The following is a 13,804-nucleotide window of genomic DNA, read 5'->3' as shown; positions in this document are numbered from 1 at the left end:
CTTGTGTCTAATAAAGTCCTTTAATGCTTTTGCCCCTTTCCATCCTTACTGCCATTATGTTGGGCCAGGGCCCCATGTCCTCTTTTAGAATTACCATACTGGTCTGAATTGGTATTTGTACTTCCAATTTTCCTATTCCAATTCAGTGTACACAGATAGTCATTTCTAGGCTCAAAACAAACTGGTCCTGTATTCAATTAGGTTTAAAGTAGTTAGAAGCACTCTTTTTGTTTAATATTTTATTTTTAAGTAATCTCCATACTCAGCATGGGGCTCGAAGTCACAACCCTGAGACTAAGAGTTGTGTGCTCCATTGACTGATCCAGTCAGGCACCCCTAAAAGCACTTTTAACCTGGTATATTCAGATTAAAATGGGCAATTGGAATTTCCCAAAGAATGAGAAAAAGCAGTCAAATCAGTTTAAAAAAAATCTTACAGCAATAAGGAAGAAGTATAACTTATGCTGTGCACTTCAAAAACTAGCCACCAAGGACAAATTCTGTAGCTCAGCTGGGGGTGGGGCACAGCATGATTTAGCTTCTACCTTGCCTTAACAGCCAAAATCCATATTGGTAACTGACCAAACCCTGATGATTTTCACCTATGTTGTCAAAACTAGAGAGAACACATTGAGTGGGCATTTTTTCCTCCTTTGAGTGAGAAATAGGGACATGGCTGTTGAGGGGAAAGGGGAGAAAACAGGGGAAGTTTGTTAATAGTAGGACTAATTCTCTATGAAGGAAATTTTCTTGGTCTGTGGGAGTAGTATAAGCTACTACTAAATCTGCCAGGTAGGTGGTATAAATCCTTATAAATGTTAAAAAAATTGTTTTTAAGTATTTATTTGAGAGAGAGAGGGAGAGAGAGAGAGAGGGGCAGACAGGGAGGGAGAGAGAAAGAATCCAAAGCAGGCTCTGCACTGCCGGCATAGAGCCTGATGCAGGGCTCAAACTCATGAACTATGAGATCATGACCTGAGCTAAAACTAACAGTCAGATGCTTAACCGACTGAGCCACCCAGGCACCCCCTTTATTAATACTTATTTATTCATTTTTTAGAGGGAGAGATAGACAGTAGGGGAAGGGCAGAGAGAAGGAGGCAGAGAATCCCAAGCAGGCTCTGCAGCTGTCCATGCAGAGCCTGACATGGGGCTTCAAATCCATGAACTGGGAGATGATGACCTGAGCTGAAACCAAGAGTTGGATGCTTAACTGACTGAGCCACCCAGGAGCCCCTAAATCATATATAGAATAATGGACAAAAGTCTATTACAGTCTAGGAATTCCAACAAATATTGCATATTCTTTCAGCTGAAACCAACTATCCACCTCTGTCTTCTTCTTGGCTACAGAAAAGCCCGTCTTTTTCTGAGGAAAAAATGAACTGATCAGATACTGGGAGAAAGAGTCAATATGTTATATCAGAGCATTTAACATGGACAGAGCAATTCAAGCATGATGAAAATGAAAAGAAATGATATGACAACTAGACAAACACTACTGCAAAAACAACAAAAGAATCTAGCATGCAAAGACAGGTCTAGAAGAAAAACATAACTCAATGCAAGAAAGAAAATTCTCTTCAGTTTCTTTAAATTGTGGAACTGTACTGTTTCGTATAGTAGCCACAGGTCCTAAGAGACTATTTACAATTAAATCAATTAAAATAGAAAATTCAGTTCTTCAGTTACACTAGGCTTGTTTCAAGTGCCTAATAGCCATACATGGCTAGTGGATACTATGTTGATAGTGCCTACATATAACATTTTTGTTATCTTAGAAAGCTCTTTTTGGACAGTCCTGCTATGGAGCAAGTTAATAACAATATTATTTGGTAAAATAATACTTAAAGATAAGATGATAAAACAGCAGAATGAGATGGAAAAGGATATTGCAGAACTAAGGAAACAAACTGAAGATCAGTGAAACTAATAAATTAGACAAAAGCAAGGAACAGAATAGACATCATTGAAAATTGTAGACATTAAAGACTTGAGGTAATCATAAACACAGACAAGCCAGTGGTAAGGGAAGACCATCAAAGATGACCCAACAGTGAAACAGCAAATATATTCAAAGAGAATTCTTCTTTTTAAAATTTTTTTAAATGTTTATTATTTTTGAGAGGGACAGAGACAGAAAGTGAGTGGGTTGGGGCAGAGAGAGAGGGAGGCACAGAATCTGAAGCAGGCTCCAGGCTCTGAGCTGTCACCACAGAGCCCCATGCAGGGCTCGAACTCACAAGCTGTGAGATCGTGACCCGAGCGGAAGTCGGATGCTGAACCGACTGAGCCACCCAGGCGCCCCCAAAAGAGAATTCTTCTGAAAAGAGAATTGAGTTGGCAGATTGAATGTTATACCATGTTTTAGGAAAACTTGGAACATAGAGGGTAAAGAATTCTTTAGGCAGAAAAATTATATTCAAGGGGAGAAGTCTAGCTTTTCTGTTTTCTACAGCAACATTTCATGTAATGTCTACAAGGTTCTGAGGGAAGGAAGTGTGGCCTGGAATACTTAGCAGCCCAAGATAATTGTTCTAGTTAAAGGCAGTTGGTAGGTATTCTCACATGTGAAAAAACTCAAGAAATTCAAGACCTGGGAGTTCATCTGGAAAAAAAACCACTTCACAGTAAGTCTTAGCCAATTAAGAGTAAATCAGGATTAAAAAATCAGGAACAGAGAAGTTTCACAAAAGAATTGGTGATGAGCATTGAATCCATTTAAATGTAGAACTAATCTTAAACAGCTATACAAATTATGTTTATAGAAGTGGATATAAGTGTTATCAACCTGGACAAAATAAAAATAATAGTATATAATATAGACATGGAGACAGGGGAGATTGGAGAAGGGATGAAAATAATGCTCTCAATCAATAGAAAATATCTAAAATTGGGACATAGTTGAAAAAATAAGAAAGCATAATGACTGCTCCTGCTTCATGTTTTATACTCCCCCACCTCTTAAAAAAAAAAAAAAAAAGGGCTAGAGAGCGGGAAAGAGAGAATCTCAAGTGGGCTCCACACCCAGCATGGAGACCCACATGGGGCTTAATCTCATGACTTGAGTCAAAATCAAAGAGCTGGATGCCTGGGGTGCCTGGGTGGCACAGTTGGTTAAATGTCTGACTCTTGATCTCAGCCCAGGTCATGATCTCACTGTTGGTGAGTTCAAGCCCTGCATTGGGCTCTGCGCTGATGCTCTGGAGGCTGCTTGGGATTCTGTCTCTCCTCTCTGCCCCTCCCCCACTTGTGATCTCTCTAAATAAATATTTAAAAAAAAAAGACGCTTAACTGACTGAGCCACCCAAACGCCTCTACTTTGTCCTTTTTAGGAAATAGCACCTGTAAAGAAATACATTTGACCCTTAACACAATTTGAACTGTGTGGGTCCACTTATACATGGATTTTTTTTCAGCAAATATATTGAAATTTTTTTGGAGATTTGCGATAACTTGAAAAAACTTTCAGATGAACCACATAGCTTAGAAATATTGAAAAGATAAAGGTATGTCATGAATGTATAACATATATGTAGACACTAGTCTATTTTATCACTTACTACCATAAAATATACACAAATCTATTATAAGTTAAAATTTATTAAAACTTCAACACTTACAGACCATATGTGGTGCCATTCACAGTCGAGAGAAATGTAAACAAACATAAAGATGTGGTATTAAGTAGTAACTGCGGAAAATTAACTGCTGTACTACTGTACTACTCGAATAATGATTTCCTAGCTATCCTCTTGCTATTGTGGTGAGCTTAATTATAGCAAGTATCTAGTTAAAATGCTAATCATCTCCATGTGAACATTTTATCTTTAGTAAATTGTGTATCATAGTAAAAAGTGATCTCTTGGGGTTCTTGCATATTTTTCACTGTGTTTAGTGCAATACTGTACACCTTGAAAAACATCATAGGACTCCTACAAAGCACCACTAGTGATTCTGGAAAGTGCTCCCAAGAAGTGGGGAATATTCAGGAGAGTACAGGAAAAAGTTGAATTGCTTGATAAATACTATAAATTGAGGTCTGCAGCTGCAGTTGCCTGGCATTTCAAGATAAATGAATCTAGCATAAGGACTGTTGTAAAAAAAAAAAAAAAAAAGAAAAAAAAATTGTAAAGCTGTTACTGCATCTATTCCAGCAAGTGTGAAAACCTTGTACTTTTTGCAAAATACCTTTTTATCTGAAGATGCAGCTTTTATGTGGGTGTAGGATTGCTCTAAGAAATGCATACCTGTAGACTGATATGACTCGAGGAAAATTGAAGTCATCATATGACAAAGTAAATGGAAGGTGAAAGATAGAAAGCTGGAGAATTTAATGCCAGCAAAGGATGGTTTGATAATTTTAGAAAGAAGTTTGGCTTTAAAAACGTTAGAATAACAGGAGAAGTAGCTTCCGCTGATCCAAGACTGAAGACAAGTTCCCAGACACCATTAAGAAAAATGCTGAGAAAGAATATCTGCTTGAACTGGTTTCTAATGCAGAGGAAAGTGCATTCTGGAAAAAAAAAAAAAAAAAAAGCCACAAAGGACATTTATTAGTAAGAAAGAGAAATGAGCACCAGATTTAAGGCACAAAGGAATAGGCTAACTCTACTGTGCAAATACATTGTGATCAGGACTGCCATTCTCTATAAAGCTGCTAATCCTCACCCTCAAAGGGAAAAGATAAATACCAGCAGCCAGTTTTTTGGCTGTACAACAGGAGGTCGTGGAAACAAGAGCCCATTTCTGGATCACCGATGCTTTCTCCCTGAGGTCAGGAAGTACCTTGCCAGTAAGGTATTGCCTTTTAAAGTTCTTTCGATGTTGGGCAATGTCCCTGGCTACCCAGAACCCAAGGCATCAAAATGTTGCCCCCAAACACTGTCTCTAATTCAGCCTCTAGATCAGGGGGTCATTAAGGACTTTGAAGGCTCATTACACATGGTACTCTATAGAAAAGATTGTCCACACCACCAAGAGAACCCCAGCAGAAAAAACATCTGAAAATCAAGAATGAGAACACCATTGAAGATGCCACTATTGTGACAGAAAAAGCCATGAAAACAGTCAAGCCTGAAAGAATAAATTTCTGCTGGAGAAAACTGTCCAGATGTTGTACATGACTTCACAGGATTTATGACAGAGACAGTCAAGGAAATGATGACAGATTGTGGTTATGGCAAAAATGGTTAGTGTGAAAGGTTTCAGGATGTGGATCTTGGAGGAATTCAACAGCTAATAGATGCCCCCCGAGAGGAATTAATAGAAGAGTGCTTGATGGAGAGGAATGCTTCTGAACCAGTCCCAGATGATTGAAGCAGTGCTAGAAAATAAATTGACATTAGACAAACTGGCAGAAGCATTCTAATTGTTCAAGACTGCTTTTGACTTCTTTTATGATGTGGACCCTTCTATGGTACGGGCACTGTAACTAAAGCAAATGTTGGAAGAAATATTGGTACAATATAGAAACCTTTTTAGAGAAATGAAAAAACAAGCCAGACAGAAGTTATGATATATTCCATAAAGTTACACTCAGTGTGTTGCCTCTCCTGCCTCCCCTTCTACCTCTACTACCTCGTCCACCCCTTCTGTTGCTATTACCCCTGAGCCCCTCCTCTTCCTCCTTAGCCTATTTAACGTGGAGATGATGAGATGAAGACCTTTATGATGGTCCACTTCCACTTAGTAAATAATTATTCTGCTGTACAATTAATAAACTTATCTGTTGTATACATACATGTCTCTCTGTGTGAAAATCTTTGACCTGTACAGCAAGAAATATATGAGCATTTTTGTGTCTTTATCATCATCATTGCCTAAGTAGTCATTGTGTAGAACATCATGTGCAAGACTTGTATGGAAGTTGATAGCCTATCCTTACATAGGCATAAGGTGAGTACTATTTAATATAAAATTAATAATTTGTTAGCTTCTTTATAATTTTGCTTTCAAAGAGTTACATTACCATACAGTATACCTTTTTCTCTTGTAAATTGGAGCAACTGCATATCAGCTTATTAAAACAGGTAAGTGATATTTTTAAAAAAATTTAACTATTTCCAATATTGCATTGTGAATATGACTGTAATACTGGATCTCATAAAAATTTTATAGGGATTAATCCATTAGTGTATAGGCTAGGCTACTGTGAAGCAACTGTATTGATTACACTAGGCTACCATAAAGCAACCATATTGCCACTTCATTATCAATGCATGAATTGTTGTACCTGTACGTAAATATGAATTTCATTTTCATATTATGTTTTTATTTTTGATGTCATGTTAGTAATATGTATATAATATCTATAGTGTTTTGTATCATATAAGACAATATTGACAGGTACTGACAGATGATTTATTTTATAAACAGATGACATAAACTTGTGGGATTGAAAAAAAGTGTAGTACGATGAATGTATTTTCTTTTTCTTATGATTTTATTAACATTTCTTTTCTCTAGCTTACTGTATTGTAAAAGTACAGCATATAATATGCATAACCTATAAAATATGTTAGTTCACTGTGTTATTATTGAGGATCTTGGTCAATAGTAGGCTATTAGTAGTTAAGTTTTTGGGTAGTCAAATGTTATACATGGGATTTTCAACTGCATGGTGGGTTGGTGCTCTTAACCTCTTGTTCAAGGATCAGCTGTGCTTGAAGTTCAAAAACTACTTCAGCCTGATTTTCTTTTATTACTTTGAAGTATAGTTTAATTTAATACTATGAAAAATGGCATATATAGCATGGTCTTATTTTTTTCTAAATTTCTTTGTCATTCTATTTGTCTAAGTACATACAGAGATATCTATAATGATAGCTTAGTATTTTAATGATCATTTTAGTTAATTCTGGATTTGCAGTAATTTTTTTTAAATTTTTTTTTAATGTTTTTTATTTATTTTTGAGACAGAGAGAGACAGAGCATGAACAGGGGAGGGGCAGAGAGAGAGGGAGACACAGAATCCGAAGCAGGCTCCAGGCTCTGAGCTGTCAGCACAGAGCCTGACGCGGGGCTCGAACTCACGAACTGTGAGATCATGACCTGAGCCAAAGTCGGACGCTTAACCGACTGAGCCACCCAGGTGCCCCGGATTTGCAGTAATTTTTAATAGTTACTGTCTTTCTACATTTCTGTATTGTTATTTATAACAATGGAGAGTTTTGTTCTAAAAATAAACACTATAAACAAATATGTGAGGATATTAACAGTGGTTAACTCTAGATAGGAGGAGGAGTGTATGTGATTATAATTTTTTCCCTCCCTTTCCTTTTAAAAAATTCTGTTTAAGTTTAAAATAAAAAAAGAAGAAAACAAAAATGCCTGAATATTTCAGAGCAAATTAAGCCAAATTTGGAGAGGACAGTTGGTCTGGTTCGTACTATGACATATGGCATAGTAACATAATTTATCCAGATCTGAGAAGTGATGATTTAGTAGTTGGTAATCCACCTGTGAAAAGGATAATCCCTAGAAGTAGTAATAATACTACTTTTTTTTTTTTTTTTTTTTTTTTTTTTTTTAGAGAGAGAGTGCAAGCAGGGAGAGGGGCAGAGGGAGAGAGAGAGAGAGAGAGACAGAGAGAATCTTAAGCAGGCTCCACACTTAGCACAGGGTTCCACGTGGTGCTCGATCCCATGACCCTGGGATCATGACCTGAGCCGAAATCAAAAGTCAGATGTTCAACTGATGGAGCTACCCAGGAGCCCCAGTAGTAATAATATTAATGTGGAATTGAAATACATGCATTTTCATGGTGTATTTAGGGGATAACGTATTTTTAAAATTATCACTTTGTGCCAGGACCAAATAACCTTATGAAAATTGTGCTGAGAATGATATATAGAAGCATACTGAAGAGATAAAGTAGTAATGGTAGTTATACTGTTTTTAGTAGAAGGGAATTATGCTGAATGTGAAATAAAGAGTAGATTTCTCATTTCTTGAGATTTCATGAACTAAAGTCATAATAAACTATAATTCTTTTCCCTTCTGCATTATGAAAAAGTAGTTTGCAAAAGCTGGAAATGGTTAAAATAAATGTGACAATATCATTGGATTAAAAATTAGAAAAAAGTAATTTAGTGATAATATGACATTGTTAGTTCTGACTTTCTGAATGGGAGGGTGGGTATAATTATAGACTAAGAAGTAATACAAACATAAATAGTTTAATGACAGAAAGTGTTGCTACTTTTCACTAGTTTTTGTCTATCTCCCTGCCCTCAACTCTCTTCCAGACTCACCAATCTGAAGAAGATGGAATTTATGTTTTTCAACCCCACAGTCAGCCAGTTAGCTGTCTTTACTTCTCACCTGCCAATCCGGCTCACATACTCTCACTGAGCTATGATGGCACATTACGCTGTGGGGATTTTTCAAGGGCTATTTTTGAAGAGGTAAATGTTAATGTGTTTACATGTTGGCTTGAGATAATATTCTGGATTATTTATGAAATGACACATGAATGATTATTATACCAATCAGAATGGGTGAAGTGGTACAGAGTAGGAATTTTAGAACTGCACTGCTTAAGTTTGAAACCCAGACCATCTGTTACTACTTGTATGACCTTGGAAGTTTTTACCTAATAGGGTTGTCATGAGGGTTAAATGATTTAATTTAGATAAAGTGGTTAGATGATCCAACCAGGCACGTAAGTATTTGCTCTTAATTATTTTTTAATCTTTGCAAAAATATTTTATTTTGTATTACTGTTTTTTGATTAAAGTATAGTTGACACACAATATTACATTAGTTTTAGGTGTATAACAGTGATTCAACAACTGTATACATTATGCTATGCTCACCACAAGTATAGATACCATCTGTCAGCCTGCACAGCTATTACAATACAATTGACTATATTCTCTATGCTGTACATTTTATCCATTTTTATTCCCATATTCATTACATTACTAGAAGCCTGTATCTGCCATTCCTCTTCATTTATTTTGCCTTTCTCTCATCCCCACCCCACCCCTCTGACAACCACCAGTTTGTTCTCTGGGTCTGTTTCTGGTTTTTTGTTGTTGTTGTTCATTTGTTTTTTAGATGCTGTATAACTTAAATCATACACTTTCTTTGTCTGACTTACTTCACTTAGCATAATATCCTCTAGGTCCATCTATGTTGTCACAAATGGCAAGATCTCATTCTTTTTTTATGGCTAAGTAATATTCCATTTGTGTGTGTGTGTGTGTGTGTGTGTGTGTGTGTGTGTGTGTGTATGGATATACACACACTCACCACATCTTTGTTCATTTATCAATGGACATTTAGGTTGCTTACATATCTTCACTTTTATAAATAATGCTGCAATGAACATAAGGGTACGTAAATCTTTTCAAATTAGTGGTAATTTTTTTTAATGTTTATTTATTTATTTAGAGACAGAGCATCCTGTGTGTGAGCTGGGGAAGGGCAGAGAGAGAAGGAGAGAGAGAATCCCAAGCAGGCTCTGTGCTGGCAGCGCAGAGCCTGCTGCAGGGCTTGATTTCGTGAACCATAAGATCATGACCTGAGCTGAAATCAAGAGTCTGACTTAACCAGCTGAGCCACTCAGGCACCCCATTGAATTAGTGTTTTCATTTTCTTTGGGTAAATACTAGTAGGATTACTGGATCATAGGGTTTTTCTATTTTTAGTTTTTTGAGGAAACTGCATACTGTTTAGTACAATGGCTGTATAATTTATTCCGACCAACAGTGCACAAGGGTTCCTTTTTCTCCACATCCTTGTCAATACTTGTTATTTCTTGTATTTTTGATAGTAGTCATTCTAACAGGTATAAGGTGATATCTCATTGTGGTTTTGATTTGCATTTCCCTGATAATTAGTGATGTTGAGCATCTTTTCATGGGTCTGTTGGCTATCTCCATGTCTTTGGAAAAGTATCTGTTCATGTCCTCTGCCAATTTTTATTTTTTTATTTTTTTTATTTTTTTTTTTAAATTTTTTTTCAACGTTTTTTATTTATTTTTGGGACAGAGAGAGACAGAGCATGAATTGGGGAGGGGCAGAGAGAGAGGGAGATACAGAATCGGAAACAGGCTCCAGGCTCCGAGCCATCAGCCCAGAGCCCGACGCGGGGCTCGAACTCACAGACCGCGAGATCGTGACCTGGCCGAAGTCGGACACTTAACCGACTGCGCCACCCAGGCGCCCCCTCTGCCCATTTTTAATTGGATTACTTGGGGAAGTTTTGGGGTTGTTATATAATTTGGATACTAACACTTTATCAGGTATACTGTTTGCAAATATCTTTTCCAATCATTAGGTTGCCTTTTCATTTTTTTGATGATTTCCTTTGCTGTACAAAAGCTTTTTATTTTGATGTAGTCCTAATATTTTTTATTTTGTTTCCCCCACTGTAAGAGACATATGTAGAAAAATGTTTCTGAGTCTCATGCCAAAGAGATTACTTCCTTGTGTTTTCTTGTAGTTGTATGGTTTCAGATCTCCCATTTAAGTCTTTAATCCATTTTGAGTTTATTACTTTTTAATTAATTAATTTTTAAAGTAAGCTCTACAGCCAATATGGGGCTTGAACTCATAACCCCAAGATCAGGCATAGTATGCTCTACCAATTGAGCCAGCCAGGCACCCCACTTAGGGTTTATTTTTGTGTATGGTGTCAGAAAGTGGTCCAGTTTCTTATTTTTCATGTAGCTGTCCAGTTTTCCCAGCACCATTTATTGAAGAGACTGTCTTCCCCCATTGTGTGTTTTTGCCTCCTTTGTCATAGACTAATTGACCATATAAGCATGGGTTTGTTTCTGGGCTCTCTATTCTGCTCGATGGATCTATTTTTGTCTCAGTCCCGTACTGTTTTGATTATTATAGCTTTGTAATATGTTTTGAAATCTGGGATTGTGATACCCCCATCTCTGTTCTTTCTCAAGATTGCTTTGCCTATTTAGGTTCTTTTATGGTTCCATACAAATTTTAGGATTATTTGTTCTAGTTGTGTGAAAAATGCTGTTGGTATGTTGATAGGGATTGCATTGAATCTGTAAATTGCTTTGGTTAGTATGTACATTTTAACACTACTGGTTCTTTCAGTCCGTGAGTATGGTGTATCTTTCCATTTGTCTGTGTCATCTTCAATATCTTTGATCATTGTTTTATAATTTTCAGAGTACAGGTCTTTTACCTCCTTGCTTAAATTTATTCCCAAGTATTCTTTTTGGTGTAACTATAAATGGATTTGTTTTCTTTTTAAACATTTTTTTTTCAGTTTTATTTATTTGAGAGAGAGAGAGAGACACATTGGGGGTGGGGGAGGGGCAGAGAGACAAGGAGAGAGAGAGAGAATCCCATGCAGGCTCCACACTGTCAGTGCAGAGCCCGACACAGGGCTCGAACTTATGAACTGTGAGATCATGCCTTGAGCCAAAATCAAGGGTTGGACACTTAACTGACTAAGCCACCCAGGTGGATCAAATAGAATTATTTTCTTAATTTCTCCTTCTGCTACTTTGTTATTATTAGTTGTAATATAATGCAACAGATTTCTGTATATTAATTTTGCATTCTGTAACTTTCCTGAGTTCATTTAGTACTTCTAGTAGTTTTTGGTGGAGTATTTAGGGTTTTCTATGTATAGTATCATGTCATCTGCAAACAGTGACAGTTTTATGGTTTCCTTACCAATTTGGATGCCTTTTATTTCTTTTTGTCTGCTTGTTGTGGCTAGGACTTCCAAGTACTATGTTGAATAAAACTGATGAGAGTGGACATCTTTGTCTTGTTTCTAATCTTAGAGAAAAAACTCAATTTTTCACCATTGAGGGTGATATTAGGTGTGTGTTTGCTATATATAGGCTTTATTGTGGTGAGGTATGTTCTCTCTAAACCCACTTAGTTGAGAATTTTTATCATGAATGGATGTTGAATTTTATAAAATGCTTTTTCTGCATCTATTGAGATGATATGATTTTTTATCCTTTATTTTATTAATGTGTATCATGTTGATTGGTTTGCAGACAGTGAACCATCCTTGCATCCCCAGAATAAATCCCATTTGATTGTGGTAAATAATCCTTTTAATGTACTGTTTAATATGGTATACTACTGTTGTGCTGAGGGCTCTTTGTATCTGTGTTCATCAGGAATATCGGCCTACGGTTTTCTTTCTGTAGTGCTTTGGTTTTGCTTGCCTTGTAGAATGTATTTGGAAGCTTTCCTTCCTATTCTGTTTTAGCACAGTTTGAGGAGACTAGGTATTAACTTTTCTTTAAAAGTTTGGTGGAATTCAGGGGTGCCTGGTGGCTCAGTCAGTTAAATATCTGTCTCTTGATTTCGGCTCAGGTCATGACCTCATGGTTGGTGAGATTGAGCCCTGCGTCAGGCTTTGCACTGATAGCACATAGCCTGCTTGGGGTTCTCTCTCTCTGCCCTTCCCCAACTTGTGCATGTGCATGCATGCTCTCTCTCAAAAGAAATAAATAAACATTAAAAAAAATAAATGTTTGGTAGAATTCATCTGTAAATCCATCTGGTCCTGAACTTTTGTTTGTTGAGTTTTTTGATTACTAATTCAATTTTGTTACTAGTAATTGGTTTGTTCAGATTTTCTGTTTCTTCCTGATTCAGTTTAGGAAAATTATGTTTCTAGGAATTTAGTCATTTCTTCTAAGTCGTCTGATATTTTGGCGTATAATTTTTTGTAGTCTCTTACAATTATTTGTATTTCTGTGGTGTCTGTTGTTACTTTTTTTTTGTTTCTGGTTTTATTTATTTGAGTCCTCCCTTTTTCTCTTGATGAGTCAGGCTAAAGGTTTATCAGATTTACATATCTTTTCAAAGAACCATCTCTTGGCTTTATTGATCTTTTTTGTTTTTGTTTTCTTTTTTAAGCGTGTATTCATTTATTTCCCTTCTGGTCTTTTTTATCTTCTTCCTTTTACTAACTTTAGGCTTTGGCTTTGTGTGTCGTCTTTTTCTAGTTCCTTTAGGAATAAGGTTAGATTGTTTATTCAAGGTTTTTCTTGTTTAAGGTAGGCCTGTAGTGCTACAAATTTCCCCCCTAGAACAGCTTTTGCTGTATCCCAGAGATAATGGATTATTGTTTTTTCATTTTCATTTGTTTCCATGTGTGTTTTACTTCCTCTTTGATTTCTTCATTGATCCATTGATTGCTTAGTAGCATGTTATTTAGCTTCTATGTGTTTGTGTTGTTTCTAGTTTTTTTTTTTTTCTGATAATTAATAGTTTCATACTGTCAGAAAAGATGCTTGATATTTCAGTTTTCTTACATTTATCGAGTCTTGTGTCTTAACATGATTTATCCTGGAGAATATTGCATGTGTACTTGAAAAAAATGTGTATTCTGTTGGTTTTAGAGAAAGTGTTTTGTGTACATCTGTTAAGTCAGTCTGGTCTATTGTACAGTTCCAAGACACAGTTTCCTTACTGATTTTCTACCTGGATGATTTATCCATTGGTGTAAAGTGGGGGTATTAAAAAGTCTCCTACTATTACTGTATTGCTGAGCATTTCTCCTTTTATGTGGGTTGATATTTGCTTTATGTGTTTAGGTGCTCCAGTGTTGGGTACATAGATATTTATGATTGTTACATTCTTTTGTTGGATTGATCTCTTTGTCATTATGCCCTTCTTTGTCTCTTGTAACAATATTTTGTTTTTGTTTTTGAGAGAGACAGAGCATGTGAGTGGGGGAGAGAGGCAGAGGGAGAGGGAAAGAGAGACTCCTAAGCAGACTCCATACTCAGTGTGGATCTCAACCTGAGTCAAAATCTAGAGTTGGATGCTCAACTGACTGAGCCACCCA

General features: G+C 36.5%; 1 protein-coding gene across 4 annotated transcripts in view; it reads left to right on the top strand.

Annotated features, from left to right (window-relative positions):
* WDR76 (WD repeat domain 76) overlaps positions 1–13,804 on the top strand; it is a 61,732-nt gene that overhangs the window by 33,893 nt on the left and 14,035 nt on the right. For all 4 annotated transcript variants that reach the window (XM_060618715.3, XM_060618713.3, XM_060618718.3 and 1 more), the window contains one exon: positions 8,250–8,408. In XM_060618715.3, the coding sequence (XP_060474698.2) occupies positions 8,250–8,408 (159 nt within the window). The remainder of the gene's footprint in view (positions 1–8,249; positions 8,409–13,804) is intronic.

Source organism: Panthera onca, chromosome B3 (genome assembly GCF_046562875.1).
Source record: "Panthera onca isolate mPanOnc1 chromosome B3, mPanOnc1 haplotype 2, whole genome shotgun sequence".
NCBI classification, from domain to species: Eukaryota; Metazoa; Chordata; class Mammalia; order Carnivora; family Felidae; genus Panthera; species Panthera onca.
This window is presented reverse-complemented; position numbering and strand designations above follow the sequence as displayed.